The 27823-nt window shown below is 46.2% G+C and overlaps 4 protein-coding genes across 6 annotated transcripts in view; 3 read left to right on the forward strand and 1 right to left on the reverse strand.

The window, feature by feature from the left end:
* The window catches only part of LOC131129633 (uncharacterized), a 35780-nt gene extending 31106 nt beyond the window's left edge, over window positions 1-4674 (forward strand). The window contains exon 7 of the mRNA XM_078793247.1: window positions 475-4674. Coding sequence (XP_078649373.1) covers window positions 475-4674 — 4200 coding nt within the window. The remainder of the gene's footprint in view (window positions 1-474) is intronic.
* Window positions 4675-5692: 1018 nt separating this feature from the next.
* mrpl4 (mitochondrial ribosomal protein L4) lies at window positions 5693-8910 on the forward strand. The gene is made up of 9 exons (XM_058080173.2): window positions 5693-5897; window positions 6091-6172; window positions 6930-7101; window positions 7173-7224; window positions 7306-7423; window positions 7493-7599; window positions 7681-7790; window positions 7870-7943; window positions 8677-8910. The coding sequence occupies exons 1-9, from the start codon at window positions 5838-5840 to the stop codon at window positions 8820-8822; spliced, it is 921 nt and encodes a 306-aa protein (XP_057936156.2). The 5' UTR covers window positions 5693-5837; the 3' UTR covers window positions 8823-8910.
* hyls1 (HYLS1 centriolar and ciliogenesis associated) lies at window positions 8845-15951 on the reverse strand. Of its 2 annotated transcripts, XM_078793588.1 has the most exons (16): window positions 15749-15951; window positions 15370-15480; window positions 13541-13651; window positions 13391-13458; window positions 12825-12967; window positions 12683-12738; window positions 12073-12183; window positions 11925-11992; window positions 11183-11313; window positions 11041-11096; window positions 9881-10026; window positions 9752-9797; window positions 9394-9448; window positions 9208-9289; window positions 9102-9128; window positions 8845-9031 (listed from the first exon to the last, which is right to left on the reverse strand). In XM_078793588.1, exons 2-16 carry the CDS (start codon window positions 15467-15469, stop codon window positions 8903-8905), a joined length of 1329 nt encoding a protein of 442 aa, XP_078649714.1. In that variant the 5' UTR covers window positions 15470-15480; window positions 15749-15951; the 3' UTR covers window positions 8845-8902. The 2 variants fall into 2 exon arrangements, with proteins under 2 accessions (XP_078649714.1, XP_078649715.1); XM_078793589.1 differs by lacking the exons at window positions 11041-11096; window positions 11183-11313; window positions 11925-11992; ... (5 more) ...; window positions 15370-15480; window positions 15749-15951 and adding an exon at window positions 10187-11019.
* A 387-nt stretch (window positions 15952-16338) lies between these two features.
* Window positions 16339-27045, forward strand: col9a1a (collagen, type IX, alpha 1a). Of its 2 annotated transcripts, XM_058080132.2 has the most exons (32): window positions 16342-16618; window positions 16945-17019; window positions 17591-17629; window positions 17724-17786; window positions 19546-19599; window positions 19706-19741; window positions 19824-19847; window positions 19921-19974; window positions 20056-20109; window positions 21083-21115; window positions 21188-21244; window positions 21307-21360; window positions 21433-21486; window positions 21589-21642; window positions 21713-21766; window positions 21849-21902; window positions 21990-22043; window positions 22222-22275; window positions 22354-22407; window positions 22488-22532; window positions 22607-22660; window positions 22729-22782; window positions 22865-22918; window positions 24359-24430; window positions 24840-24875; window positions 24958-25002; window positions 25083-25115; window positions 25193-25339; window positions 25509-25563; window positions 25642-25830; window positions 26383-26460; window positions 26641-27045. In XM_058080132.2, exons 1-32 carry the CDS (start codon window positions 16544-16546, stop codon window positions 26844-26846), a joined length of 2064 nt encoding a protein of 687 aa, XP_057936115.2. In that variant the 5' UTR covers window positions 16342-16543; the 3' UTR covers window positions 26847-27045. The 2 variants fall into 2 exon arrangements, 1 of the variants encoding a protein (XP_057936115.2); XR_009131439.2 differs by lacking the exon at window positions 26641-27045 and having other exon boundaries at window positions 16339-16618; window positions 25647-25830.
* The last annotated feature ends 778 nt before the right edge of the window (window positions 27046-27823 follow it).

Consider the following 27823-nt stretch of genomic DNA (forward strand, 5'->3'; position numbering starts at 1 on the left):
GCCATCTCTGTTTGCATGTTCTCCCAGTGCGTGTGTGGGTTTTCTCCGCGTACTCCGGTTTCCTCCCACATTCCAAAAACATGCTAGGTCTTGAGACACATGCTAACTCGCAAACTAGAGAGCTAGCGACCTAAACGGTAGCCTTCAAGTTATTTCCTTTAAACTTAAATAGCCAAACACTTACCACTTCCACACGGATAGGGAGGATAGCTATTAACAGTTATTTAACCTTTAACATGAACATTAATCAAACGTAATAATTTTTTCTGGGTACATGATACCATACAGCATCCATATCAAACTAACTTTCATATCAAGGCGGGGGCCTCAAATTAGTGTCCTGCGGACCACATTTGGCCCGCGGGCCGCGTGTTTGAGACCCCTGCCCAAGAGTATTAAGGCATTGCTGGATATATTTTGTATTGTATTGTCATAAAAATGATATGAAATATGATGATTATCCTGTCGTCTTAGATGCTGCATGATTCTTACAACAAACTCTACAACGCCAAGATCAGGAGGTTCATGCGTAAGGACCTTCCCGACGCCGAAGGTCTGAGAGACTTTGTTCAAACGCTCCCACGCTCCACCAAAGTCAGGACCAAACAAGACACGGATTTGCCTCGTCTCGGAGTGGACTTCGGGCGCATCGAGCCCAAGACACTCAACAGACGTTTTAGCGCAGAATCTGACGTTGACTTTTCTTCTGGAAAGTTCTCCCAGGGCGCCAATCTCAATCTCCCTCCTCTGGGCGTGGCCTCCAACGGCGCCCAGGTGAAAGGAAGCCGTGGAGTTCAGGTGTCACAGCTTCTAAACGCCAGAGGACGCTCCATCAACGTTCCAAGTGTGGACCGACGGTCCGGATTTGATCTCAATGGAGGACATGTCAGCGGACCGTCGTTTGATGACTTGAAAATGCCAGACTACACCATGGGGGGTCCCAGTGGGGACGCGGAATGGAATGTTGACACTTCACCCACAATGCACCTGGCAGGAGTGTCTCTCGAATCATCCACGCCGCACTTGGATTTGAACGGTCCGGGCTATGGGCCTGCAGAGCTCGGAGTCCAAACACCCAGGATGCGAGGTGACTTCAGTACGCCGGACGTCGACCTTCCGTCCGCCCAGCTCCACGGCATCAACATGCCCACTCCAGTAGCCCGCACCAAGGTTCCGGCTGCTAAGTACAAGGCCCCCAAGTTCACGATGCCAAAATTCGATTTACCGACTGTACAAGTTCCTAACTATGAGGGTCCGGACTTTGACATGAATGCCCCCAAATTAAACCTCAACGGTCCCAACGCTGACTTAAACTTAGACGGAAAATTCAAAAAGCCAAACATGAAGTTGCCTAATTTGGAACTCAATCCTCCAAAGATAGATGGCCCCGACCTGGACCTCAAGACTCCTGGCCTAGATCTTAATGGTGGACTAAATGCACCAGATCTGAAAATACCCAAATTTAAAACCCCAAAACTGAACATGCCAGATCTTCATGGTCCAGACCTGAAACTGAAAACTCCAAAGATGAAAGGTGGCATCGACGCCCCCGATTTGGATTTACCCAACGTGGATCTTAACGCTCCCAGACTGGATCTGAACGCTCCGGATATCAACATTGGATCACCAGATGCCAAATTCAATATGCCCAAATTTAAGACTAAATTTGGTCGTCCGAGTCTTAAAGGACCTGACTTTGACGCAGACCTGGGGATGGACATCAATGCACCCAAGTTCAATAGTCCTAATCTGGACCTCAAGACTCCTGGCCTAGATCTCAATGGTGGACTAAATGCACCAGATCTGAAAATACCCAAATTTAAGACCCCTAAACTGAACATGCCGGATCTTCATGGTCCAGACCTGAAAATGAAAACTCCGAAGATGAAAGGTGGCATCGATGCCCCCGATTTGGATTTACCCAACGTGGATCTTAACGCTCCCAGACTGGATCTGAACGCTCCGGATATCAACATTGGATCACCGGATGCCAAATTCAATATGCCCAAATTTAAGACTAAATTTGGTCGTCCGAGTCTTAAAGGACCTGACTTTGACGCAGACCTGGGGATGGACATCAATGCACCCAAGTTCAATAGTCCTAACCTGGACCTCAAGACTCCTGGCCTAGATCTCAACGGTCCTAATCTCAGTGGTGGAATAAACGCACCAGATTTGAAATTGCCCAAATTTAAGACCCCTAATATGAATCTCAAAGGTCCTAATTTGGACTTGCCAGATTTTCATGGTCCAGACCTGAAACTGAAAACTCCTAAGATTAAAAGTGGCATAGACGCCCCTGACTTTGATTTACCCAAAGCGGACCTTCAAGCTCCTAAGTTGGATTTGAAAACTCCAGACCTCAACATCGGATCACCAAAAACTAAATTTAAATTTCCTAAGTTCAAGTTGCCTAAACTGAGACGTCCAAGCCTTAAAGCTCCTGAACTTGATGCAGATCTGGATGGTCCGGACTTGGACATCAACGCACCGCAATTAGACCTCAAAGGTCCCAATGCTGACTTTGACATTGGTGGAAAATTAAAAAAGCCAAACTTGAAGATGCCTAATTTTGACCTCAATGGTCCAAATATAGATGGCCCTGACCTAGATCTGAGAGGTCCGAATCTCAGTGGTGGACTAAACGCACCAGATCTTAAACTGCCCAAATTTAAGACCCCTAACATGGACCTAAAAGGTCCAAATTTTGCCTTGCCATCAGTGGACATGCCGGATCTTCATGGTCCAGATCTGAAACTCAAAACTCCAAAGATAAAAGGTGGCATCGACGCACCGGACTTGGATTTACCCAACATGGACTATAAAACTCCCAAGTTGGATCTGAATGCTCCAGACATCAACATTGGATCACCAAATGCCAAAATAAATAAGCCCAAATTTAAGCTGCCGAAATTCCGTCGTCCAACCCTTAAAGGACCTGACTTTGATGCAGACCTGAATGGTCTAAACATGGACATCAATGCACCCAAATTAAATGGTCCCAACCTGGACCTTAACACTCCTGACCTAGATCTTCAAGGTCCTAATCTTGGTGGTGGAATAAACATACCCAAATTAAAGACCCCAAATTTGGACTTGCCGGATCTTCATGGTCCGGACGTGAACATGGACCTTAAAGATCCTAAATTGGATCTGAAAACTCCAGACCTCAACATCGGATCACCTAAAACTAAATTTAAATTTCCAAAACTGAAGTTGCCTAAACTGAGGCGTCCGAGTCTCAAAGCTCCTGACTTTGATGCAGACCTGGATGGTCCAGACCTGGACATCAAAGCACCTGAATTAGATATGAAAAGTCCAAACATTGACTTAGATATTGATGGAAAATTAAAAAAGCCAAAGATTAACGTGCCAAAGTTGGATGGTCCTAATCTGGACCTGAAGTCCCCAGATCTAAAAATGCCCAAACTGGACCTGAAAACCCCCAAACTGGATCTGAATGCACCAAAGGTGGATTTAAACATGCCGTCAGGGAAGGTGAAAATACCAAAACCGGATCTCAGTCCTCCAGAATGGGATGTTAAAGTTCCGTCAGCCAACATCGGTTCTCCCAAAGCCAAACTGAAGATGCCAAAATTCAAAGTTCCAAAAGTGAACCTCCCGAGCCTGAACGGTCCCGATGTAGACGCTCCAGGTTTTGACATCAACGCACCAAAAATGAACCTCAGAGGTCCAAAGGTTCCAGATGTGGATTTTAAGACCAAGTACAAAAAGCCTCACCTTAGCATACCGGATGTGGAGCTGTCTAGACCCGACTTAAATGGTCCGGACTTTAACGTGAAGACACCGAATCTTCATGGCAAATTGCCGAAAGGAAACGTAGACCTGAACGTCGGCGCACCCAAAATGAAAGGGTCATTTGACCCCCCTAGAGTGGACCTCCCAAACATGGACCTCAAGGCTCCTCAGGTGGACTGGGACACTCCAGAAGCACATCTCAGAAAGCCTCACATAAAAGCGCCCAATATGGACCTCAGCGGAGGCCTGCATGGACCTGACGTCCGTGTCCCGGGTGTGGACATCAGAGGTCCAAATTTCAAACCCAAAATGCCAAGTCTAGACATCGACGACATTAACGACGTGAACTTTCCAGACCATAACATGAAGTTCAGAGCTCCGGATCTCGATGTAGACGATCCTTCGCTGAACTTCAAGAAGTCTTTAATTGGAAGTTCGGCTATCAAGCTGCCTGGCATGGGCCTGGACCTGGACCAGGACTTACCACATCCTCACATGAAGGGCAGCATGCCCTCTTTCGACGACATCGACTTCACCCGCTCGGACCTCAACATCGATGACTTCACAGGGAAGCACCATGTTCCCATGAGCAGGGGATCCAAACTGGACGTCAAGCTACCGGCGGCGTCTGGTGACCTGAGGACACACGGGCGCGGTGGACTCCAGCTGGACGCAGACGCCAACCTCCATGCCAGAGCGGAACACGCCTTAAATGCTTCCCGAATAAGAGCTCCTAATACTTCCGCTGAATACTTAGTGACTTCTTTCCCGACACATCAGCAAATTCCAAACACAGTCACCCACAAATACAGCGCTCTCGGGGGGCTGCACTTTAACTCAGGCGATGTCAGTCTGGACGTTCCCGATCAAAAGGATATCAATGGATCCAACTTCCTTTTCTCCAACCTGGTTTAGGCCTGGACCGAATGTATCACTCTAGTTCACCGCTAAAGAACAAAAAATACTTTATCATTTGATTTCTACTGTGCAATATTTCTTTTGTTTACATTCACTTTGTTCTACCTTCAAGACCAGGAAGTAAATGGTAAAATATGTGTGTACATTCATGTTCCAACACTTGTATATAGAACACTTGTATGTATTTATACGTCAAATGTCATACATTCTATTAATGTTTACTACGGAACAATTGTATATTTATATCATGTCAAATTTTATGCAGCTTATTAAAATGTTTACTTACAGCATTCTTTGTTTGTTTTATAAATAAAGAACATGGTTTTCAGTTTTATTTGGGAGGATTATAACATGTTATACTTCCGGATACACAGTCAACATTTCATATTTCAGTGGTAAAAAACACTATCCGGTAGTAAAAATGGCGTAAAAATACCCAACATTCACCAGTACTGTACACACACACACTGAAGCACGATAAAAAGCTGTGTACACAGACGGAACAAAATCGGAACTATACTTTACTTCCTGTTTACTTCCTGTACGCATAAACATAGACGCTTTCCGCTTCCGGCCTAGCTTTTTTTATTTTTTGTAGAACTTTATTAACAAACACAATAGCATTACTATACAGAACATATTAACACAGAAACAACCTTCTAAGACATAGATAAGCTTAGCAGAATAAAGTATAAACGTAAGTAAATACGTAAAGTATATACGTAATTAACAAATAAGAACGGGAATACAAAAGCAAGGTTAAGCCAGATTGTGCATTTTTAGTCTTTGTTGTGTTGATGGCGCTTGCACTTCCGCTCCAAAAGTTTTTTTTTAATATATATTTTATTACAAACTTCAATTGTACAAAACAGTATAAGCAGAATTACAGGAACATAAAAGTGCAATTCTACAACTTCCGGTCAAGCTGTCCGGACGAATAGCTGCAAAATGTACAACCATCTCAAACCGCTAGATGGCGTCAATTCCCCTATGACGTCATCACGTGCGACAAGTATCTGTCAAGAAAAAAGCGACAAACGTCGACCCTGACTTCTCATGTGCATGGATGTTCTTCCACACGGTACAGCGATTTTAACGGGGACAAGTTCACGCCGCTTTTGCTATGTAGACGTCAGCGTGACGGCGCCGCAGGAATAGAAATGTTTTCGCGTTTTTCTGCCTTGCTGCTGAGCGGCAGAGGAGCCGCCGCCGCCACAAGAGTGAGTTAGCATGCTAGCAGCTACTTGAAGTTAGCACACTACAGCTACGACCCTTGCAGGTCACGCGTATTTATCACCACTTCAGTAACCAAATTAACTTTGACATTGACCAACAATACTATCAAGTATTAATTCTGTGCGTTGCAGTCAGTCCAGAAGAGACTACATTAAAATTTTGTTGTTTCTTTCATAGTTTGCGTCTTCACTGGCAGGTGAAAGCAATCTTCCTCGTAATTTGCTGTTGCCTTCCAACCTGGTGGATCCTTCCAGAACAAGTAAGGCCTACTTTTCTTTAACATTTCTGTCCACGTCGCAATGATGCAGTATATATATATATATATATGCCAGTCTATGTATCGCGCTGTATAAATATTGTAATGACCCTTAGAGGTATTATGTGTTGTGTTATGTGTTGTAATTGAGCATGTGTTGCAATGGAGAGATATGTTCCGGGGTTGGGAAGGAAAAGAAGTGACGGACCGGAAGTGAGGCAGAGCGTTGTAGGCGTATGTTACGGCCGCGACAGTAGCCCTTGTTAGGGACCTTAATAAAAAAAAACGGTTGTTTGGCTGAGCGTAGAGTGTTTACAATATTACCATAGAAGACACGGCGCATGCGTGGTGTGTAAACTCTTAACAGGAAAAGCCTCACGTGGAGGAAAAAAGGAAAAACTACAACAAAATGCTAACAGAAGTGTATGATGTAATGTGTGCGTTTCTGGCTCATCTAAAACAATATTTTATTTTTTTTAAATGCAGCTTTTTTTCTCCTTCTAGAGCGAAGTAGTTGTAGCCATGTTTGTTTTTACCAAACGCAGCTATCATAACGTCACGAGCCGTGAGCCAAGTTGTAGTTCTCTAATATTTTGGGGGATTTATCCACTCTAGGATATATTTTAAGAATTTGCCCCCCCACCCCCACCCACGTGGGGTGCAAGGCTTGAACGTATTTGCTAAAAATGTTCCCACATGGACAAGATGTTAGTCTAAAAAGTGATTCCATGTAAATGGTATACCTCTGTCCCTCCCACAGAGCGTCCGCCTCCCCCGGCAGACTCCCCCCTGCCTCTTCTGAGGTCATGTGATGCAGACATTCCCGCTCACTTGTCCCCCGTGCGAATGTGGGTGGACACTCTGGACGGGCGGGACAGTGAGCCGTTGGGCGTGGCCGAGCTGCACCCGGATGTCTTTGCCGTTCCTCCCAGGTAGAACGCCAAGCTAGCTTTTATTTGTGTTTTTTTTTGTGACAGTGATGTGTGAAACTTTTTTTTCGTAGACTTGACATCATCCACAGTGTGGAAATGTGGCAGCGAAGTTACAAACGCATCGTGAGTTACCTTCTTCCTGCATGTTTCCAACTCACTTCCTGTTCCTTGTGTGACAAAAAAATGTCCATTCATTTTTATCAGAGCTATGCCAAGACAAAAGTGAGGTCAGAGGTGAGAGGGGGCGGTCGCAAACCGTGGAACCAGAAAGGAAGCGGAAGAGCTCGCCACGGCAGCATCCGATCGCCAATATGGAGAGGAGGTGACCGCGTCTGTTCTGTTCTTCCGAGATTCCGTCTTGTTTTTGTGTGACACGATGCGGTCTCTTCAGGGGGCGTGTCTCACGGACCCCGTGGGCCCACCAGCTACTACTACATGCTGCCCATGAAGGTCCGCGTGCTGGGTCTCAAAGTGGCGCTGAGCTCCAAAGTCGCCCAGGTAAACACAGGTCATGTGACGTGTCCGTAAAAAGACAAATACGCCGCTTGTATAATCAGGTTTATTATTGGACTTCTCCAGGGTTACCTGCACATCGTGGACTCCCTGAACATCCACAGTCCGGATCCGCAGGACTTGATGGACGCCATCAGACACAAAGCGTGGGGGGACTCTGTGCTGGTCGTGGACGTGTACGGGAAAGCTCAACTTTTTTACGTTGTAAGATTTCACAGCCGTGCTCGAGTTCATCTCCGCTCTGTTGGCTTTTAGAGGGGAAGACTTTCCTGCCAACATCCTGGAGGCCACGGCCACGCTCAAGACCGTCAACCTCATTCCAGCCATTGGTGAGTACTCTTCTTCATCTCTACTGCTTTCCCGGTGCTTGCGTATGTGCGTGCGTATGTACCGCGTCGTGCGTGCGTATGTACCGCGTGGTGCGTGCGTGCGTATGTACTGCGTCGTGCGTGCGTGCGTATGTACCGCGTGGTGCGTGCGTGCGTATGTACCGCGTGGTGCGTGCGTATGTGCGTGCGTATGTACCGCGTGGTGCGTGCGTGCGTATGTACTGCGTCGTGCGTGCGTGTGCCGGCGTATGTGCGTGCGTATGTGCCGGCGTATGTGCCGGCGTATGTGCCGGCGTATGTGCCGCGTGCGTATGTGCCGGCGTATGTGCCGCGTGCGTATGTGCCGCGTGCGTATGTGCCGCGTGCGTATGTGCCGCGTGCGTATGTGCCGCGTGCGTATGTGCCGCGTGCGTATGTGCCGCGTGCGTATGTGCCGCGTGCGTATGTGCCGCGTGCGTATGTGCCGCGTGCGTATGTGCCGCGTGCGTATGTGCCGCGTGCGTATGTGCCGCGTGCGTATGTGCGTGCGTATGTGCCGCGTGCGTATGTGCCGCGTGCGTATGTGCCGCGTGCGTATGTGCCGCGTGCGTATGTGCCGCGTGCGTATGTGCCGGCGTATGTGCGTGCGTATGTGCACATCTAACTATACTTCACAGCCAGTGTAGTGTTGCTACAGGCGAGGTGAGGATGCTTGAAGGTGTCACCATCAGATGTTTGCTGTCTCCTCCTGCAGGTCTGAACGTGCACAGCATGTTGAAGCATGAAGCCGTGGTCCTCACGCTGCCCACGCTACAGTTCCTGGAGAAAAAGCTGCTGTGGCACGACCAGCGCTACACGCCGCTGTACCCCTTCAAACTGCCATACTCGGACTTCCCGTAGGGCCCCCCTCCCCCCATCTCCGTGTTGGACCATAAAACCATTTATTAATAAAAACATGCTAAAACAGTGAAAGTCCAAAATCAATAAGTAAATTGATGAGGTGTTGCTCCGTGGGCCAGGTAGTTCCTGACCTCCCATCGCAGAGATGAGCGCTTCTTCTCTGTGGGGACCACGTAGGTGTTGGCCACGTAGTTTCTACGAGGTTTGGGCTGCAACAAAAAGAAACGTGAGGTCTTTGATCCTCCAGTCGGCAGTGATCTTCTATGAAGAGGTACTTACTGCCGGAGGCTGGTAGGCTAGTCGCTCCTGCAGGCACACAATCAAACGCTGACGTAAGATTCCAACAAGGAAGTGGACTCGGTAGAGAATCCGAGTCAACGCTTACCCTTATTTCCCAGCGGAGTTCCTTGTGGTCGCTCTCTCCAGGAAGCTTGAGTGCGTCCCACAGCTGCTTGTACTGGAAGTACCTGCCAACACGTCAAACACACACAAGCCTGAGCCGAGGTCTCTTGTCTGGGACCGCCGTCAATCATGTTTCCATGGTTACACCACGAGTCAAGACAGGGCTCACCTGGCCACGGGGTCCGTCTTCTTGATGCCCTGCTGGGTCACGACGGGTCGGATGACTGAAACATGACAACACGGGTCCTCAGAACGATACTACACCATGTAATGAACTACTATAAGCCACCATTGATTGGAGATCATCACTATGACTACAATGTTAGGGTTCACAATTAGCACAAAGTGAGAGGAGATTGCAAGGTTTACCTTCTTAGTTACATATAGTCAGTAAAAATGAAGAATTTAAGGTTGATCTGCTGGGGGTGGGGGGGGGCATGCATAGACAGCATTGTAGTGGTCTACCGAAATACACGATACCAGACTTCAATCCTGTGTACAAGTGACTTGTACTGTAGTGGACTTACAGGATTTGGGCTTGGGTGGAAGGTCCCCGTCGCTTCTCGCTTGTGTCTGTGAGACAAAGACTTTAAGGATCTTTTCAAACAAGCTGACAGTGAAGATTGGATGAGATGTTTTTTTTTTTGGCCACCCACCGAGTGCGTGACGAAAGAGTCAAAGGAACTGTAGGAGCCGCTCTCCACCTCGGAGTCAAGCGTGCTGTCGCTGCGGGCGATGTCGCGATGTGCGGACGGCGCCAAGTGAAGGTCCGACAGATGCTCCTGGACGCTGCTGGACAAATCTGTGGATCATCATCATCATCATCATCACACATTTACTGCACGGCCACTCATTTCCACGCAAGGTCACACAAGGACATCATGGAGGTGAAAGCGGGAAGGTGCGGCAACATCCAGCATCTTCTGCACTAAAGGTTTGGTGCTGGTGAACATCACATGTACCCTTGTGACGCAGGTTTCCTTCCCACTCGTATGTCCAATCCACTTTGGAGTCGATGAACATGATGTCCTTGTTGGTAGAAGACTCGTCCGGATCTTCACACTCGCTGGGCTTCCCGACGTCATCGTTATCATCTTCACTTCCTGTATCTCGGCTCTCCTGCGGTTTCGCGTGTCTCATCTTCTCGTCTTCATGAGAGGCCAGAAGCATGCTTTCTGGTTCCTCATCCTTCGATTGCGCCCCCGGCTCTGGAGGTGCAGCGTCCATGTTGAAGCTGCCAAGCGACAGATCGTACTCTTCCTCGTCTTGGTCATCTCCTCCGTCCTGGCCTTCCGGTCTGAAGGTACCATAGCCAGACGTCATCACGCTGGGCTCCGGGCTGGAAGCGACGCTGCAGCTCTCCCCGACGTCTCCACAGTCCTCCCTGCTGGTGTCTTCTTGTGTTTGGACCTCAGGAGGAGCAGCAGCAGGCCGTTCTTCATCAGTCCTTCGCTCGACCTCTTCCTCTTCCTCCCCATCAGACCAAAAGGAGGAGTTAAGGGAACTGTCATGACTGCTCTCCTGGTCCCACTCGGCCTTGTACATTCGGTACATGGTGGCTGCTGGCAGGGCAGCTCTGTGGAGGCGGACCTCTTATAACGCTAAGCTGATTATCTGGGAAGCATGTCGGCCATGATGGCGCCACCTGCTGGCCAGTGGCGACATGTCACATGTTCCCACGGTGTGTGACTTGAACATTTCTCCTCATGAGAAGGTGTACCTATTGAAGTGTCCAGCAAGGGGCGGCCAATCACCATGTGGCTAACTCTGTCCCCACCGTTACAAACAAGCAAGGGAGAAAAACAAAACGTGTTACCAGAGTCTTGGCTGTAGGTGGATTCATCACAGACCAGCGACTGGCCCCCCCGCTTCCTGGGGAGTGGAACAAGAGAAGAAGAGTCCAAATGTTGTTTGACTTTGGAGGTTCCACTCCACGCTAGTGTCATTGTGGCGCTGACCTGAGGACCTTTCGCTTAATGAAGCGTCTCCCGTGGGTGTCGGGGATGAGCGTGTGACCAGCGCCAAGCGACGCCTTGTGATCTCCTCCATCTGTGAAGCTGTCACCTTCGTTGGCGCAGCGACCGAGAACCTGCGTGGAATATTGTCAATATCATATGAGAATAATGTTGATAATAATGTGTTTCATCTGCTCCACACAGGCTGGGGCTACTAGTGCATGGATACAGAATGCTAGCAGTTAGCCTTGTGAGGCAACATACACTAACATGAACCAAGGCATAAAAGCGATGCTTTTCAGCCGCGGTGCGGGAATATTTTGGTTTTAAACAGAATGAACAAGGTGAGTGCATGAACACCAACGACTGACAGAGACGGTTTACTCAATTGTGGTTGATCTTGAACGTCTTTTAGCGTCAACAGCTCAATTCAATCAACTCGGGCAACACCATACATAGTACGTACGGGTAGATAACTTCTATGTCAAGCTAATGTGGCTCACACGGTACACTATACTTGGGTACCATCTAGTGGTTCAAATGTGAATTACACCTCTCATGAAAAAAATTATTCCTCCCACATTCCAAAAACATGCATCTGAGGGTCACTCTCGAAACCAGGGGTTTAATTAATGAAAAAATTGTATAAAAAATGTTGATAATATGGATTATCAACGATATTTTGCAGGCACAATCATGGACCAGCTGAATGTGCTATGGTGATCAGTATTACAAAAGGTCTTACCCGGGTGTCGGGGTGCTCATTGTGGAGATAAAACCCCCCAGCAGAGGCTTCAAAGTCGTGTGGGCTAACTGGAAAGACACAAGCATCGTGTTGAGGCAACAAGGTGACATCATCACATGGACTAGATAGTCGCTCAGCAACACGTCACCTTTCTCCTTGATGAAGGCCGGAGGTCTGGCTTCGTGCGCCGTGGCGTTCATGTTGGACGACGACTCGGGGGCGTTGGTGCAGTTGCCTTTTTCGATCAGCAGTTCAAGATCTGAAAATACAGCTTTGATGAGTTATAAGCCATTTTTCCACTTTCTCCATTCCATAAAATATAATGAAGGTGCAGAAACAGGGATGCTTTTTAGCTAAATTGAGGACGCTGATTGGACCTCAAGAAGAGCAGCATCAGGCCGTTCTTCATCAGTCCTTCGCTCAACCTCTTCCTCCCCATCAGACCAAAAGGAGGAGTTAAGGGAACTGTCATGACTGCTCTCCTGGTCCCACTCGGCCTTGTACATTCGGTACATCAGCTCTGTGGAGGCGGACCTCTTATAACGCTAAGCTGATTATGGGAAGCATGTCGGCCATGATGTCGGGCTGCTAGCCAGTAGCGGCATTTCACATGTTCCCACGGTGTGTGACTTGAAACATTTCTCCTCATGAGAAGGTGTACCTATTGAAGTGTCCAGCAAGGGGCGGCCAATCACCATGTGGCTAACTCTGTCCCCACCGTTACAAACTAGCAAGGGAGAAAAAAACAAACGTGTTACCAGAGTCTTGGCTGTAGGTGGATTCATCACAGACCAGCGACTGCCCCCCCCGCTTCCTGGGGAGTGGAACAAGAGAAGAAGAGTCCAAATGTTGTTTGACTTTGGAGGTTCCACTCCACGCTAGTGTCATTGTGGCGCTGACCTGAGGACCTTTCGCTTAATGAAGCGTCTCCCGTGGGTGTCGGGGATGAGAGTGTGACCAGCGCCAAGGGACGCCAGCGGCACGGCGTCGTGATCTCCTCCATCTGTGCAGCTGTCACCTTCGTTGGCGCAGCGACCAAGAACCTGTGTGGAATATTGTCAACATCATATGAGAATAATGTCGATAATAATGTGTGTTTCATCTGCTCCACACAGGCTGGATCACGAGTACGTCTGTGTGGAGGCGGGGCTACTCGTGCATGGATACAGAATGCTAGCAGTTAGCCCTGTGAGGCAGCATACACTAACATTGAAGGCATAAAAGCGATGCGCATGAACACCAACTCAATTGGCCTCGCCACTCATTATGATTATATGGCATCGGTTTTCCGCCATATTAATTGTGATGGTTCCGTGATACACAAACAAATACGTGGTTATATAGAAATTGGATGACAATAATTAATGAAAAAAACTGTTGATAATATGGATTATCAATGATATTTTGCAGCACAATCATGGACCAGCTAAATGTGCTATGGTGATCAGTATTACAAAAGGTCTTACCCGGGTGTCGGGGTGCTCATTGTGGAGATAAAACCCCCCAGCAGAGGCTTCAAAGTCGTGTGGGCTAACTGGAAAGACACAAGCATCGTGTTGAGGCAACAAGGTGACATCATCACATGGACTAGATAGAGTCGCTCAGCAACACGTCACCTTTCTCCTTGATGAAGGCCGGAGGTCTGGCTTCGTGCGCCGTGGCGTTCATGTTGGACGACGACTCGGGGGCGTTAGTGCAGTTGCCTTTTTCGATCAGCAGTTCAAGATCTGACAATACAGCTTTGATGAGTTATAAGCCATTTTTCCACTTTCTCGATATCATACACCTCATTCTATAAAATATAATGAAGGTACAGAAACAAGGATGCTTTTTAGCTAAAATTGAGGATGCTGATTTAAAAAATGTAGTGAAATTCCATCTTCCCTTATACCGTCTTGGTGAAGTCCTGCCTTATGACAACTGTACTAAACCAACCAGTCAATCCACGCAAACGGAGCAGTTGCAGCATGAAAGTGGATTTCACAGCTGCAAACCGAGCATAAGAAGGCATCTTAGACTTTGATTCTTTCATTTGCTTTTTGTGTATGATTAATGTAGCAATGTTACAACATTTTTGACTTTTGTATTCTGTGATCTGATAAAGCACGACTTGGAACTTTAATTTGATACCTTATTCGCCTGATACCTTATAGTATAAGGTACTTAGTATAAGGCTTATACTCTACCCCTAATATTAAAGACGTTACAGCAGATTTTATGGCAGAAAATAGTGCCTTTGATCCCCATTGCTTTAATATTGAGTCAACACAAAAGCCACCATCGACCCACAGACAACCGTACTACAAAATATATAATAACTTAAGCTCATAGCTCTGATCCATGAGTATGAAAAGTTGTACTTTATTTTCCAAACACAAATTGACTTTATATGGTCTAACAATCAATTGAAGATAAAGTAATCTACCTAATAAACGTGTATGTATTACGCGCTAACGATGGATCTGCGCGATCGATCCATAGCGCTGTGCCCGAGATGGATCTATCATTAGCGCACAAATCGATCGATTTCTGCGCTCACGATGGATATAACTGCCTTGCGCTGGAGACTGATGCTTTGACACTGACGATATGACAATCGCACAACAGCAAAAAATAAAAATAATCAATTTACTAATTCTCAGCGCTCACCAACCCCATATGGAGCCAGTACAAGTCATATGGACGCCCTCTACAGGCGTACATGTGATCAAACGTCCACCACGTGATGTGGATGAAACCAAGCAAGTTTGGCAAGGGAGTAGTACAGCTGGGCCTCAGCCTTCAGGTTAATTATAAGGTTAAAAAAATAGAACTTACAATTGTAACTGCTCAAAAAATCAAATACGATTGTTAATATGAGGGCATATTAATTATATTGCAGACCAAGAACCTCAAATATGCTATTTCACAAAATATGTGATATAAAAAGGAGGGAATTTTGAGTCAATATGAGTTGGTTTAGCCTGCTAGTGACACAACACAATTAAATTTGCAATGAGCCGTGATAGCTTTGGTATTTTAAGCTTAAGTTTCATACAAAAACGCCATCAGATTCGAAATCAGCGCCCCAAAATTATCTTGTTTCTTGCGTGATTGATGAGGTCTTGAGAGAGGAAATCGGTCGCAGATTTCAAATGTTGATTTCAATTTAAAAAGAAACACGTAGACGGCGTGGAACTTCGGAATGAATGATGCAAAGTGTGGAACTGGAAACGGTGGCGTGCATGCTTCTATTTTGTATCGTCACGCTTTTACGCACACTTCCTTGTTTTCCGCCAATCACACGTCACGACGACGATGCCTTCACTGACCGCAGGAGTAATCAAACAACACGCAGGTGCACGTTTGGGACCGCATAGTTAAGAACACTGTTACGCGACAAACTGTATAGTTAAATGGCCATTATATTTGTGTACACTTTCTAAGCACACTGAGCAGATCTCACCTTGCTTGAATTCTCTCAGTTTGTCTTCGGGAACGTTCGTGTAACCCAACAGGGCCAGTTGCTCCTTAATTTCCTCGTCTGAGAAGTCAAATTTCTCCATGGTGGCTTTTTCTCCCAAGGCAGGCAGGCAGGCAGAAATATTAAACAATAACTTTTATATGACTATACGATTCTACACTTACATAGAAATTATTTCTAAAAGATACGAAGAGCTTGCCGATTCCACGCATCTCCACGTCAAATTAATTTAAATGGCATATCTGGTGAGCCATGTAGTCAAATTAAACGAAAAGTTTCGTACTGAAGAAGCCAGTCTAAGCTAACATTAGCCGCTAGCTTGAAGTTAGCATTTTTTTTTGTTTGGTTTTTTTTCTCTCACCGGAGCACGACGACGTTCTTTAAAGTCCACAAGACACGAACAGACACGCCCGTCGAGGACGACTTAGCGTGTCGTATTATTGTATTTTCGCGTCCTTGTGTGTGGTTTTAAACGCGGAAGCTAGCACCAAGGAGACAACCGTTAACAAGCGTTTGAAAAAGACGCCGTGGAACTTCCTCTTCTTCTTCCTTCCACTTCCGCTAACTGATTTCTGCCCCCTGGCGGCTGGAGGTCCTAACAGCAGGCTGAGCCTTCTGATGGTGAATTACAGTAGTGTACTCTTTTATTATTTATTTATAGTTGAACTGTAGTATGCCAATAAAGGTTTCCTCTAATAAATGAATGGAAAGTCACTTCATTAAAGCACCTAATGAAGATCATACAATTATGTAGCCCTACAAAGATGCATGCTAGCATACTTTGTGCGGTTTGAGAAGAAAATTAATCTTCTTAAACTCCCACTTGTTTTACTCACTTGTATTTTATTGACAATAACATTTTGTGATGCTATTTGTTGTTGAGTGTATGGTTTATTATTGTTTTTTAATAAACAGCATGTGTGCTATAACATCCACACATTTAAGAAACTCTTTAGTATCCACTGGAGTTCCCTTCCATCCTCCTCCTCCTCCTCCTTCTCCATGAATAAACAGCACCTCCTCACATCCTCCTCCTCCAAGCAGCCTTTCATTCGGGGTGGGAGTGCGGGATTCTGACAGGTGAACCATCAGCGTTCCCGTAGCTAATCAGGGAAAAAAGTGGACTCGTGGTGTCTTGGTCACTCCTGGGAAGACCATGGACCTGTCCAGGACATTTGGGCAGTCTTTGCTGCTACTTTTATTGCAAGTTCTTCTGATTTGCTCGGCTCAGGTAACTTTGGAATGTTTCTCAGCAGCATCTGTGTTGCTCCTTCGGGATGTATAAGTGTGTTTTTCACGATTGCCAAATTGGTGATGGTTTTATACAAATACCTTTTGTTCCACTGAGGGATAAATGTTAAGTCGCTAATAGTTTTAGCATATCTTGACCTCAAATTAGCTTTTTTTTTTTAACAATTTAACATACAAATGTAACCTGATGGTAACCTGGTATCATTTTGTACCAATCACTTAAGACCTCTGATCGGACAAAGGGAGCCTGTGTGTGTCACAATGACACAATTCCACATGGGAAAATAATTTACATTTCTTCTGCAGAGAGGCCCGGTCGGACCAAGAGGCCCCCCAGGACCACCCGGAATAGCTGGTGTGCCCGGTGTGGATGGCATCGATGTGAGTGTGCATGGACTTGATGCTGCATGTTTACAACATTGACACAACATTTATTCAAAATGACTTGAAATTCATCCACGAGCCTCAAAGTCGAAGCAGAAATGTTACAAATGTAATAATTTGTCTGTTTGGAACGCTGCCTTGCTTGTGTCGGAACACAAAAAGCTGCTTGTATCAGCATGAAATCCTCTTAGTTTAAAACCTTCAAAACCTACTTTCCTCTCAGTACGCTGCAAGTTTCCTCCTCTTTTCACAGATCATAAAATCTTTCCTATGTAATAAATAACAAAAAGACAAATATCGATTTGCTTATATTGTGTTGGATGTAAATACACTGACAACCATAATGCTGGTGAACCCATCACAACATATCATAGCACTCCAATGGGACCATACAAGTATGCCCCCTAGTGGCTGAGATGACACCAGGCCTTTGAATCGCTTGTAGAAAAAGTGCTCATAATCAAAGATTCTACAATAGTAAAATAATAATGCTAACATTAATGCTAACACATACAGTATTCCTTCAGGAGCAAGCAAAGCTAACATGACATGTTAATGATGTGTTCAGGGCGACAGAGGAGTGGACTCCAAACTGAATGGCGGACCAGTGAGTGACCTTTGACCCACATTCAACTGTAAATGAATTCCCCCCCTCCCTCCACCCGCCCACGGTGTTGATAAGAAGTGATGAATTCTCATAGGGTCCTGATGGACAAAACGGCAAAGACGGAGCGCCTGGAGCTTCAGGACTTCCGGGAGCGGATGTAAGTGGACCAACGCAACAGTTTAGGATAAGAGAGTGTCGAGTTCATGGAGTTCATGGAGTTCATCCCACTGCTTTGTATCGTTAGCATCACAATGAATTCATAACATGTCATTAGTAGCGTGCGGTCAGGGCCAGCAAGGCCTTCTCTGCTGGCCAAAGCACCACCACAAGCATTGACCTACATTTACAACTTAAATTCAAATAGCCGGTCCATGGAATTCTACTAATTTATTCCCTACAATCTATTATCTTCATTGGGTAGCGTCCGTCTTGGCTGCATTGCTTCCAGTATCAGTGGGGCTGTTTTTTGACCAATCAGATTCGACTCATGCTTAAGATGACCACACAGATGACGGAAGCCTTTGCCGTTTGACGCCCCTGCACAACCTTAAGTTCCATTGTTCCATTGAAGGACCAACTCTGTTATGCCATACATTGTTATATTGTGTTTTGTACATTATTGACGGGTTGTACAATTGTCATGCGATTGTTGTGGTATGAAGAAGTGGTTTGGGTGGTTTGAATCCCGACGGTTTGTCGACGTGGGTTCCAGCCCAGGCAAAACCCCCAGGAGGGACGCTATAGCAACTGCTATAGCAACTTCTGGTCGGAGAGACCGCTACACTTTCAGGTCTTCCTGTCAGAAACACACCTCTTTTTGTGTGAAACGGCAAGAAAGGGGGAGGAAGAGGGTGGATGGGTTGGGTGGGGGCGTCTGGAATGATGGGGGAGCAGAATGGTGCCAGTGTGTTTGGTACCGGCTGCTGTGGTTCTGTTACACATCCGGACTTCAGAGACGGGGGGAGTTTGCAACGCGAGCTTAGTGGGTTATCGAAGTGGGTTGAGTGGAAAGCCAGGCTCGCCTGTTCATGAAGCTAGCAGCTGTATCACTAGCTTAAGCGTGTTCAGCTGTTGCTGTTACCGGGCAGTGACAATCTTTTTAAACTCCTCACAACAGCGCCTCTGCTGGTTGCAGACAAGAAGTGCACTCTGTTGTGACTCCATTGCTTCCATTGCGACATAAACAACATGAAGATGTTCTTCAAAATAAACTATTCTTCCATTGTTATGAGGCAAGAAAAAGTGGCTTGGATGCTAGCATCAGCCGCCATTATAGAGTCTTTCAAATCCGCAGTCCTGCCTCAATGTAGTACATAGAGCTGGGGTCTCAACCTCGAGGCCCACGGGCCATTTCAGTCCCGTCGAGTCGCATTTTGCAACTTGCGACTTGACCTGATGAGACAAAAACTTAACTTTTTGGAACATGTTGTAAAAGAACATCAAAGCAAGAGTAAAATATGGTGGTGGTAGTGTGATGGTCTGAGGCTGTTTTGCTGCTTCAGGACCTGGAAGACTTGCTGTGAACTTTTTGGAGGGCGTGTATCCCATCATAGCAACAGTAAAATATGGTGGTGGTAGTGTAATGGTATGGAGCTGTTTTGCTGCTTCAGGACCTGGAAGACTTGCTGTGATAAATGGAAGCATGGATTCTACTGAAGGAGAATGTCTGGCCATCTGTTGGTGAACTTGGGTTGTGCAGCGGGTCAATGATCCAAAACACACTAGCAAGTCCACCTCTGAATGGATAAAGAAAAACCAAATGAAGACTTTGGAGTGGTTTGGTCCAGACCTGAATCATATTGAGATGCTGTGGCATGACCTTAAAAAGGCTTCATGCTGGAAAAGCCTCCAATTCCAGGCGTCTCTGCATTGGTCTGACATGGACACTATGCTCTACTAACTGTGATGTTCTTCAGGGACCTGTGGGACCTCCTGGAGATCCTGGTCCAGCAGGTGTAAAAGGAGCAAAAGTGAGTGCATTCATATCAAAACCAAAGAGAGTTTGTGTTTTGTGTCATCAGACATCAATGAAGTGTCCTTTTATTTGAAATGATCCATCTGTGATCCTGATTTCAGGGGGATCCCGGACCACGAGGCCCAGCCGGGGAGCCAGTAAGTACACTTTGATGTGTTGATGTTTGTACCATGACATCATGCTTTTCCTGCTCACTGAAGGATGCTTTGTTTCCGGCAGGGTGTCGGGCAGGATGGCCTGGATGTGAGTCTACATGGTCCTCGGAGCAGGACCACTCTTAACGCTTCTCACGCTTTGGTTCGGTTTTGGTTCGTAGGGCATCCCGGGAACAGATGGACTGCCAGGAGAAATGGGAAAAGCTGGTCCCCCTGTGAGTAGACACTATATTGGCTCCAACTGTCTCAGGAGGATCCTAAAAGTACAACTCATAAAAGGTATGTTTCGGTTGCAGGGAGTCAGAGGCAAGAGGGGTCCAGTGGGGGCTCCTGGTGTTGCTGGACCTCGGGTAAATATTGTTGTTGGATTATGTACTGGACGGATTGTTACTGTGTCATCCAGGTTGTGATGATCCACAAAGGTTGAACCGAGGCAATTGGACTTGTTTTTCTCTTCTTGTCTTCCTGGCATCTCTCCTCCAAAGATTCCCTCATTCCGCGGGAAGAGTGACCGGTAACAAGTTGTTTTGCCACCAGGCAGGCAATGCTGGCAACAATTTTGTTGTAAAAGAACATCATAGCAAGAGTAAAATATGGTGGTGGTAGTGTAATGGTCTGTGGCTGTTTTGCTGTTCCTCTGTCCATCTCTGAATGGATAAAGAAACACCAAACCCACTAACAAGTTGTTCTGCCACCAGGCAGGCAATGCTGGCAACAATAGCAATATGGTGGTGGTAGTGTAATGGTCCTGGGCTGTTTTGCTGCTCCTCTGTCCACCTCTGAATGGATAAAGAAAAACCAAACCCACTAACAAGAGACAAAAAGGACAAAAGCTGAACTTTTTGGAACATTTGTCCATGTTGTAAAAGAACACCATAGCAAGAGTAAAATATGGTGGTGGTAGTGTGATGGTCTGGAGCTGTTTTGCTGCTCCTCTGTCCACCTCTGAATGGATAAAGAAAAACCAAACCCACTAACAAGAGACAAAAAGGACAAAAGCTGAACTTTTTGGAACATTTGTCCATGTTGTAAAAGAACACCATAGCAAGAGTAAAATATGGTGGCGGTAGTGTAATGGTCTGGGGCTGTTTTGCTGCTCCTCTGTCCACCTCTGAATGGATAAAGAAAAACCAAACCCACTAACAAGTTGTTTTGCCACCAGGCAGGCAATGCTAGCAACAATAGCAATAACAACCCTATAGTGACCACACCAAGGGACCTAAATAGGAAAACTAGCAAGAGGAGTCCAGTTGCTTCGATTCAACTTTTTTGAGACGGAATGTTCCGTAAGAGAATAAACAATGTTGAATAAATTACTTCCAGGGTCCACCTGGCATCTATCAAGGTGAAGAACTGGTAAGTTCTTGAACTTAATGCTTAGTAGCTGAAAAAAAAGACTCCTCAAGTTGTCTTCCTGTGAAATTTTAGTGTCCCAGCGCCTGTACCGCTGGACTTTCAGGACACTCTGGCCTCCCAGGCATGAAGGTAGGTCTTAAAAGATGAGAACGTAAGACTGCAACACTGGAACTCACTACATCTGCTCGCAGGGTCACAAAGGAATGAAGGGTGAGTCTGGTGAGCCTGGAAGACAAGGACATAAGGTAACGTTCTCTTCCTGAGACGTCTATCAGGTGTTCTCCGAGCACTAAGACTTTGGTTGTGTTTCCTGTCAGGGCGAGGAGGGCGAGCAGGGACTGCACGGAGATGTTGGATCTCAAGGACTTCCAGTAAAATATCTCACTAGCTTTGGCAGCTATGGCCACACGTGTGAGATGCTAACATGCTAACATGGGACATGTGTTTCTTTCCTCTCCGCTGAGTAATTCCAGGGCCCAGGTGGACCTAAAGGCCTCGCAGGAATAACAGGCTCTAAAGGTGAAAGGGTAAGAAGATTCCGAAATTCGAACAAAATTCCTTTGGTCTGATTTGAGACTAAACGATGTATCCAAACAGGGACCACGGGGGAAACCTGGCGACGCGGGCCCTCAGGGCGGCCAGGGACCTCCGGTGAGTTCCTGCGTTTCTGTCAAGTTTTTGCTCAGTTTTGCTTAGTGACGTTCCCACAACACCTTCTTGCTTCATTGTCCAGGGGGACGTCGGCCAGAGAGGAGCCATTGGAGAAAGTGGGCCGAGGGGGGTGCAGGTGAGAGCTTGTGTCCCCTTAAACATCATAAAACTGGATCTGGATGCTTTTTTGTGCTGCTTCAAAGGTGTCTTTATGTCCTGGCAGGGTGAACAAGGTCCTTCAGGGATCAGAGGAGTACCAGGACCTAAGGGAGAAGCTGTGAGAACCTCACACACACTATCTTGTCTGTTCTTTTGTTTACCTACACCTCCTTGCCCTGGTTCCTTTCATATTCTGATCCCTACTGTCATGTAGAGGTCTACAGACCATATCATCAGACCATGTCTCTGCACCTCCTTGTGACCATCGCTAAACTTGTTCTTCATCCCTTCCACAGGGACTTCCTGGTCCGGATGGTCGGGAAGGAATACCTGGACTGCCAGGGTCGAAGGTAATGTTGGACTTGTAGGAGTACAGTGAGATATAGATATAGAAACCTTCATGGCTCGTGTTCCTTCCTGTGGTCCAGGGTCTTCCTGGGAAGAATGGCGCTCCTGGTGATGCTGGCGCTCAAGGTCTTCCCGTAAGTTTGACCTTTGACTCCCGACGACCCTGAACTGATGTTCAAACTTAGACCTTCTATGATCCTTTTCTAACATGTAGGGCGTTCCAGGCGCTTACGGCCAAAAAGGAGTTAGCGGTCCAAAGGTATCAAAGCGCACCATCAGCGACACACTTAGAACACTTGGGTAACGTGGGTTTCTTGTTGCCATGGTTACCAGGGGATCCCAGGTGACCCAGGAGTCGCCGGACTGATGGGCTCGCCTGGAAAGCAAGTATGTTTGTGGCAAGTTTGGGAAGGTTTGTTCATGAAGAACATGACCATGCTGGTCTTTGTTGTCAGGGCGAGCGCGGAGACCAGGGTGAGGCCGGCCCTGTTGGACCAAGAGGAGGACCAGTACGTACACCGCCTTGTTCTTCACGTGTCCCGTGTCTGCCCAGTCATTAAAAAGAACTTCACCCCTGTTGTTTCATCGCAGGGTGAACGAGGAGAAAGAGGACATGACGGACCACTGGGGTCACCAGGAGGCAGGGTGAGACCTGGATAAGTTGCTTCATGTCAACAACACTTGGACTCGATTGTGAAAGACAGAAGATGATGACCATTTATGCAAAACATATGTTTAGTTCCACAGTGAGGTGAAAAACTGGAGCTATGGTTGCGATGGCTAATGCTAACATGCTAACACAGCTTAGACATTTAGCCTTAGCACAACATGTGGCTTCTGAAATTAGCATACAGCAAGCCCAAAACAAGCTAACATGATATATTAGTCAACTTTAGATACCAGGCTGTACAGCGGTCGAGTGGTTAGCGCGCAGACCTCACAGCTAGGAGACCAGTGTTCAATTCCACACTCGGCCATCTCTGTGTGGAGTTTGCATGTTCTCCCCGTGCATGCGTGGGTTTTCTCCAGGTACTCCGGTTTCCTCCCACATTCCAAAAACATGCTAGGTTAATTAGCGACTCCAAATTGTCCATAGGTATGAATGTGAGTGTGAATGGTTGTTTGTCTATATGTGCCCTGTGATTGGCTGGCGACCAGTCCAGGGTGTACCCCGCCTCTCACCCAAAGACAGCTGGGATAGGCTCCAGCACCCCCGCGACCCTCGTGAGGATAAGCGGTAGAGAATGAATGAATGAATGAACTTTAGATACCAGATAATAAATAATAAATAATAAATAATAAATAATAAATAATAAATAATAAATAATAAATAATAAATAATAAATAATAAATAATAAATAATAAATAATAAATAATAAATAATAAATAATAAATAATAAATAATAAATAATAAATAATAAAGTATAATATAAATAATATATCATAATAATATATATAATAATATTATAACATGATAATAATATTATATAAATATAATATAAATAGTAATAACAAGACGGAATGAATAATAAAATAATAAACATTAACCGTTAATTGCTAGCAAGTGGCTAACACTCAGCAAAGCGACATTGTTGCTGACAGCGTTTAAACCGTGCTAACGCAGCAAAAACTAACATCTGTCAAATATGGACACATTTAACTAAGAAAAGCATTTGCCAGAATATTAGGACAAGCTTTAAATGACCTTTTCAGGAATGGGGGACATGTCGAGAGATGTTCAATTCCAGAGAAATCAAGCTGATATGTTGAGCTAAAAGTGTTTTTTTTCAGTACAACCATGAAAGGCCTCTCTTGTTCCACGACGACTCAGCAAGATTCAGGACAGGAAAAGAAGCCGAGAAGCCTGAAAGAGTTCTCTGTTCACAGGAATGCTTGAAAGCAATCATCCCTAAAACACCCCAAAACCCGACGGCTGGGCACTGGGGGGATGCCGGGGGTGGGTGGTTAAATTCAGGGGAGGGGGTTGTCTCTGTTTATGTGCACTAAATGTGGTCAGGTTAACGTCCTTGGCGGCGCGATCCATGCAACAGTGGAGCTAGTGTTTGAATGTTTATGTTTTGATAGGGAATCAAAGGCAACATGGGCCTTCCAGGACTTCCAGGACCTGCTGGATATCGAGGACAGAAGGGTGACAGGGTAAGAAACATACTCACTACTTTTCCACTAATGCACTCCCAAAGACGCCGACTCCTTTAACAAACATGGCCGACACCCTGAACTAAAAACAAAAACACACCAGAGCTTGTATGTGGTGCATTTACAGTTCATCATTAAGTCACTCCATACCAAAAATCTTTTACACTTTTATGTTATATTTTTCTCCCTTTTTTAGTCAGGAACTGATATTTCCCTGAAACTTACGTATGTTCTGCCTTACCTATGTTGGTAGCTCGGCTTATATAGTGGTAGAACACGATATTCTGTACGCCTTGAAACATCAGTCAGATCATCTAAAATGGCTGCCACCGAAGGGGTTGTCGGTTGAAAAATGGCATCCGAATGGTTTTGTTGTTGCGTCAAATAAAATGACTGCACGTCTTCACAGGGTTCAGTCGGTCTGGATGGTCCAAAAGGAGACCAGGTGGGTGTTTTCCGATCAAATGTTTCATAAAAATCTGAAAGGGGCTCATGGAGGGCTAATAAACCTGTGTGGTCCACTCCAGGGGGGTTCAGGTGCTGAAGGAACACCAGGAGAGCGAGGAGAACTGGTGAGGAACCAGACTACTTGGAAGACAAGTAAGTGGTTTTGTTGTGGACCTGCTTGTCATCTTGTCGGCGTCTCTTACAGGGCGATCAAGGAGAACCAGGAGAGAAAGGATCAGTACGTTTCTGTCTCTGTACCCGAAGTCATTAGCACTTTCTTGCTAATGCTAACAATAACAGTCATCTTACTTGTAGACCGGACCGCCAGGAGAGACCGGTAATAAAGGACCAGAGGGAGGCAGAGGGCAGCAGGGCAAAGAAGGCAAGCCGGGCCAGCCGGGACCACGAGGCATGCAGGGTGACATGGGGGTGCCCGGCCTACCAGGGGGACAGGGACCACCGGTGAGATGTTGATTTAGGACTAGTCTAGCGGTCCGGCCAGCTGAACTATGCTAAGCAATGTGAAAATTAGAAACCGGAGGACATGGCCCTGTGGGACGCCACATGAAGCCACTTTAGACTTTAGACTAGTCTAGTCGTCAACCAAGTGGTTCTGCTTGTGTCCACGCAGGGAAAATCACCAAGCGACACGCACATCAAACAGGTCTGCATGAGGGTCATGCAAGGTGAGTGGTGCTTCTGAATCAACCCGAGACCTGGTTCAACATAGTCCGTAGTCCAAACAAATGCGCTTCTCGTCACAGAGCAGCTGGCCCAGCTGGCAGCCAGTCTGAGCAGACCCGAGTCTGGCATCGCCGGGCTCCCCGGACCCCCCGGCCCACCTGGACCTCCCGGTTCTACCGGTGAGAACGGTTTTCCCGGACACCCCGGATCACGAGGATTACCCGGTCTTAAGGGACCGCCTGGGCTGCTCGGCCGTAAAGGACCTAAAGGTGAGATCGCGGTTCCAACACCACTTCCTTGTTCGTTCATTGATGAATGCTGGAAAAACTGGAGCTATGGTTGCAAAGGCTAATGCTAACATGCTAACACAGTTTTAGACATTTAGCCCAAATTGAACACTACAAAACACAACATGTGGCTTCTGAAATTAGCATACAGCAAGCCCAGAACAAGCTAATATGATTTATTTAGTCAACTTTCGATACCAGGCTGCACAGCGGTCGAGTGGTTAGCGCGCAGACCTCACAGCTAGGAGACCAGGGTTCAAGCCCTGTGTGGAGTTTGCATGTTTGCATGTTCTCCCCCGTGCATGCTAGGTTAATTGGCGACTCCAAATTGTCCATCGGTATGAATGTGAGTGTGAATGGTTGTTTGTCTATATGTGCCCTGTGATTGGCTGGCCACCAGTCCAGGGTGTACTCTGAAGACAGCTGGGATAGGCTCCAGCACCCCTCGCGACCCTCGTGAAGAAAAAGCGGTAGAAAATGAATGAATTAATGAACATGGCTAAAATTTTAGATTTTTTTTTTGATTGTCCACAGGTGATCAGGGTGACCGAGGGGACAAAGGACCCACCGCTAGGGGCCTCAAAGGAGCTCCAGGTGCTCCTGGTCTTCCAGGTAAATGACCACTTTTAATAACCGACATGAAGTGTTAAGTGGAAGTGGAGGGAGCGTCCCTTTTTCAGGAAGTGTGTTCTACCTGATGGCCAGCAGGGGACAACTCCCGTCCAATCATCTCATTTACCAGCTCTTAAAGGTCACCCTTTGTAAGCTATATGTGTGTGTGTGTGGTACCAGGCCAGCCGGGCAGGGCAGCTTATGGCTCAGACGGTCGTGACGGCGAACGGGGGCCTCGCGGCACTCCCGGCATTCCCGGCGTTCCCGGACCTCCTGGGCCGGCGGGGCTGAACAGCTACTGCGAGCCGTCGCAGTGCGTCCTCCCCATGGTGGCGTCGCCGGTTTCAGCCAAAGACTCCGGCATGAAGGGTCCCAGTGAGATGTAAGAGGTCCCGGGTAAATGTGGACCAGAACTGAGAGACAAGTCCAAGAAGAGTGGTGTCCTGAGTTCCTGCCTGGAGGGGACGTGAAGAAGGAGGTCAGCAGACCTTCATTGAAGGACAACTACACAATCATGTCCATCAGAACCAGTCAGGTTCCTCTGTATGTTGATGTAAATGTGTCAATACACTCAATTTACTGCTGGATGACTGTTTTGTCCAAATGTTTTCTTATTGGATGTTTATGGGCCGGGGACGCGGGTTCTTTTGGAACTTCACTAGTGCTTTTATGTGAACTATTTATTCTAGCAAGGTTCCACACGTGTACAGAGGAGGAAATAAAACACATTTTGATACACATTTGCATGGTTCTTCCTCCAGCGAGGGCCACATGGTGACAAATGAAGGGATGCAACTTTACCACTGTGATATTTTGGAAAGCAGCACATGCATATATGATAAGAAGTTAGATGTATTTCGAGAAAAAGCTGCATCTCAGCTTTGTCATATAGGTGATAAAGCCTATTATTACTAAGAATTTCACTCTTTGCTCCCTTTTTTTCCATTTTTGCAGTTATTTTTTTCACAAATTTTCCAAATATTTCAATTTTCTCCCCAAACTATTTTTGTAATAGACTTATTTCTCATAATATTACAACTTTTTCCCTAACTGATGTTCCAAAAATTCTAACTTTACTTTGTTTGTTTCTCATACTGCACCTTTTAAATAAAAATACAGATTATTTTCTGTAATATTTCAAGTTTATGCTACTAAAATTACCTTTTTTCCTCATATTACATCATAAAATTGCAACGATATTTTCTCTTGTTGTATTTTGACTTTATTCTTGTAAAATTACAGCTTTTGATCAACTTCTTTCTTTATCGTAATATTTGGACTTTATTGTAGTTACATTATAGCTTTTTCCACAACCTAATTTCACACACAAAAAACAATTCTTTATTTATTTCAACTCCACGCT

The sequence above is a fragment of the Doryrhamphus excisus genome, linkage group LG9, assembly GCF_037039965.1.
Source record: "Doryrhamphus excisus strain RoL-2023G ecotype Guam linkage group LG9, RoL_Dexc_Guam_v1.1, whole genome shotgun sequence".
Lineage (NCBI taxonomy): Eukaryota > Metazoa > Chordata > Actinopteri > Syngnathiformes > Syngnathidae > Doryrhamphus > Doryrhamphus excisus.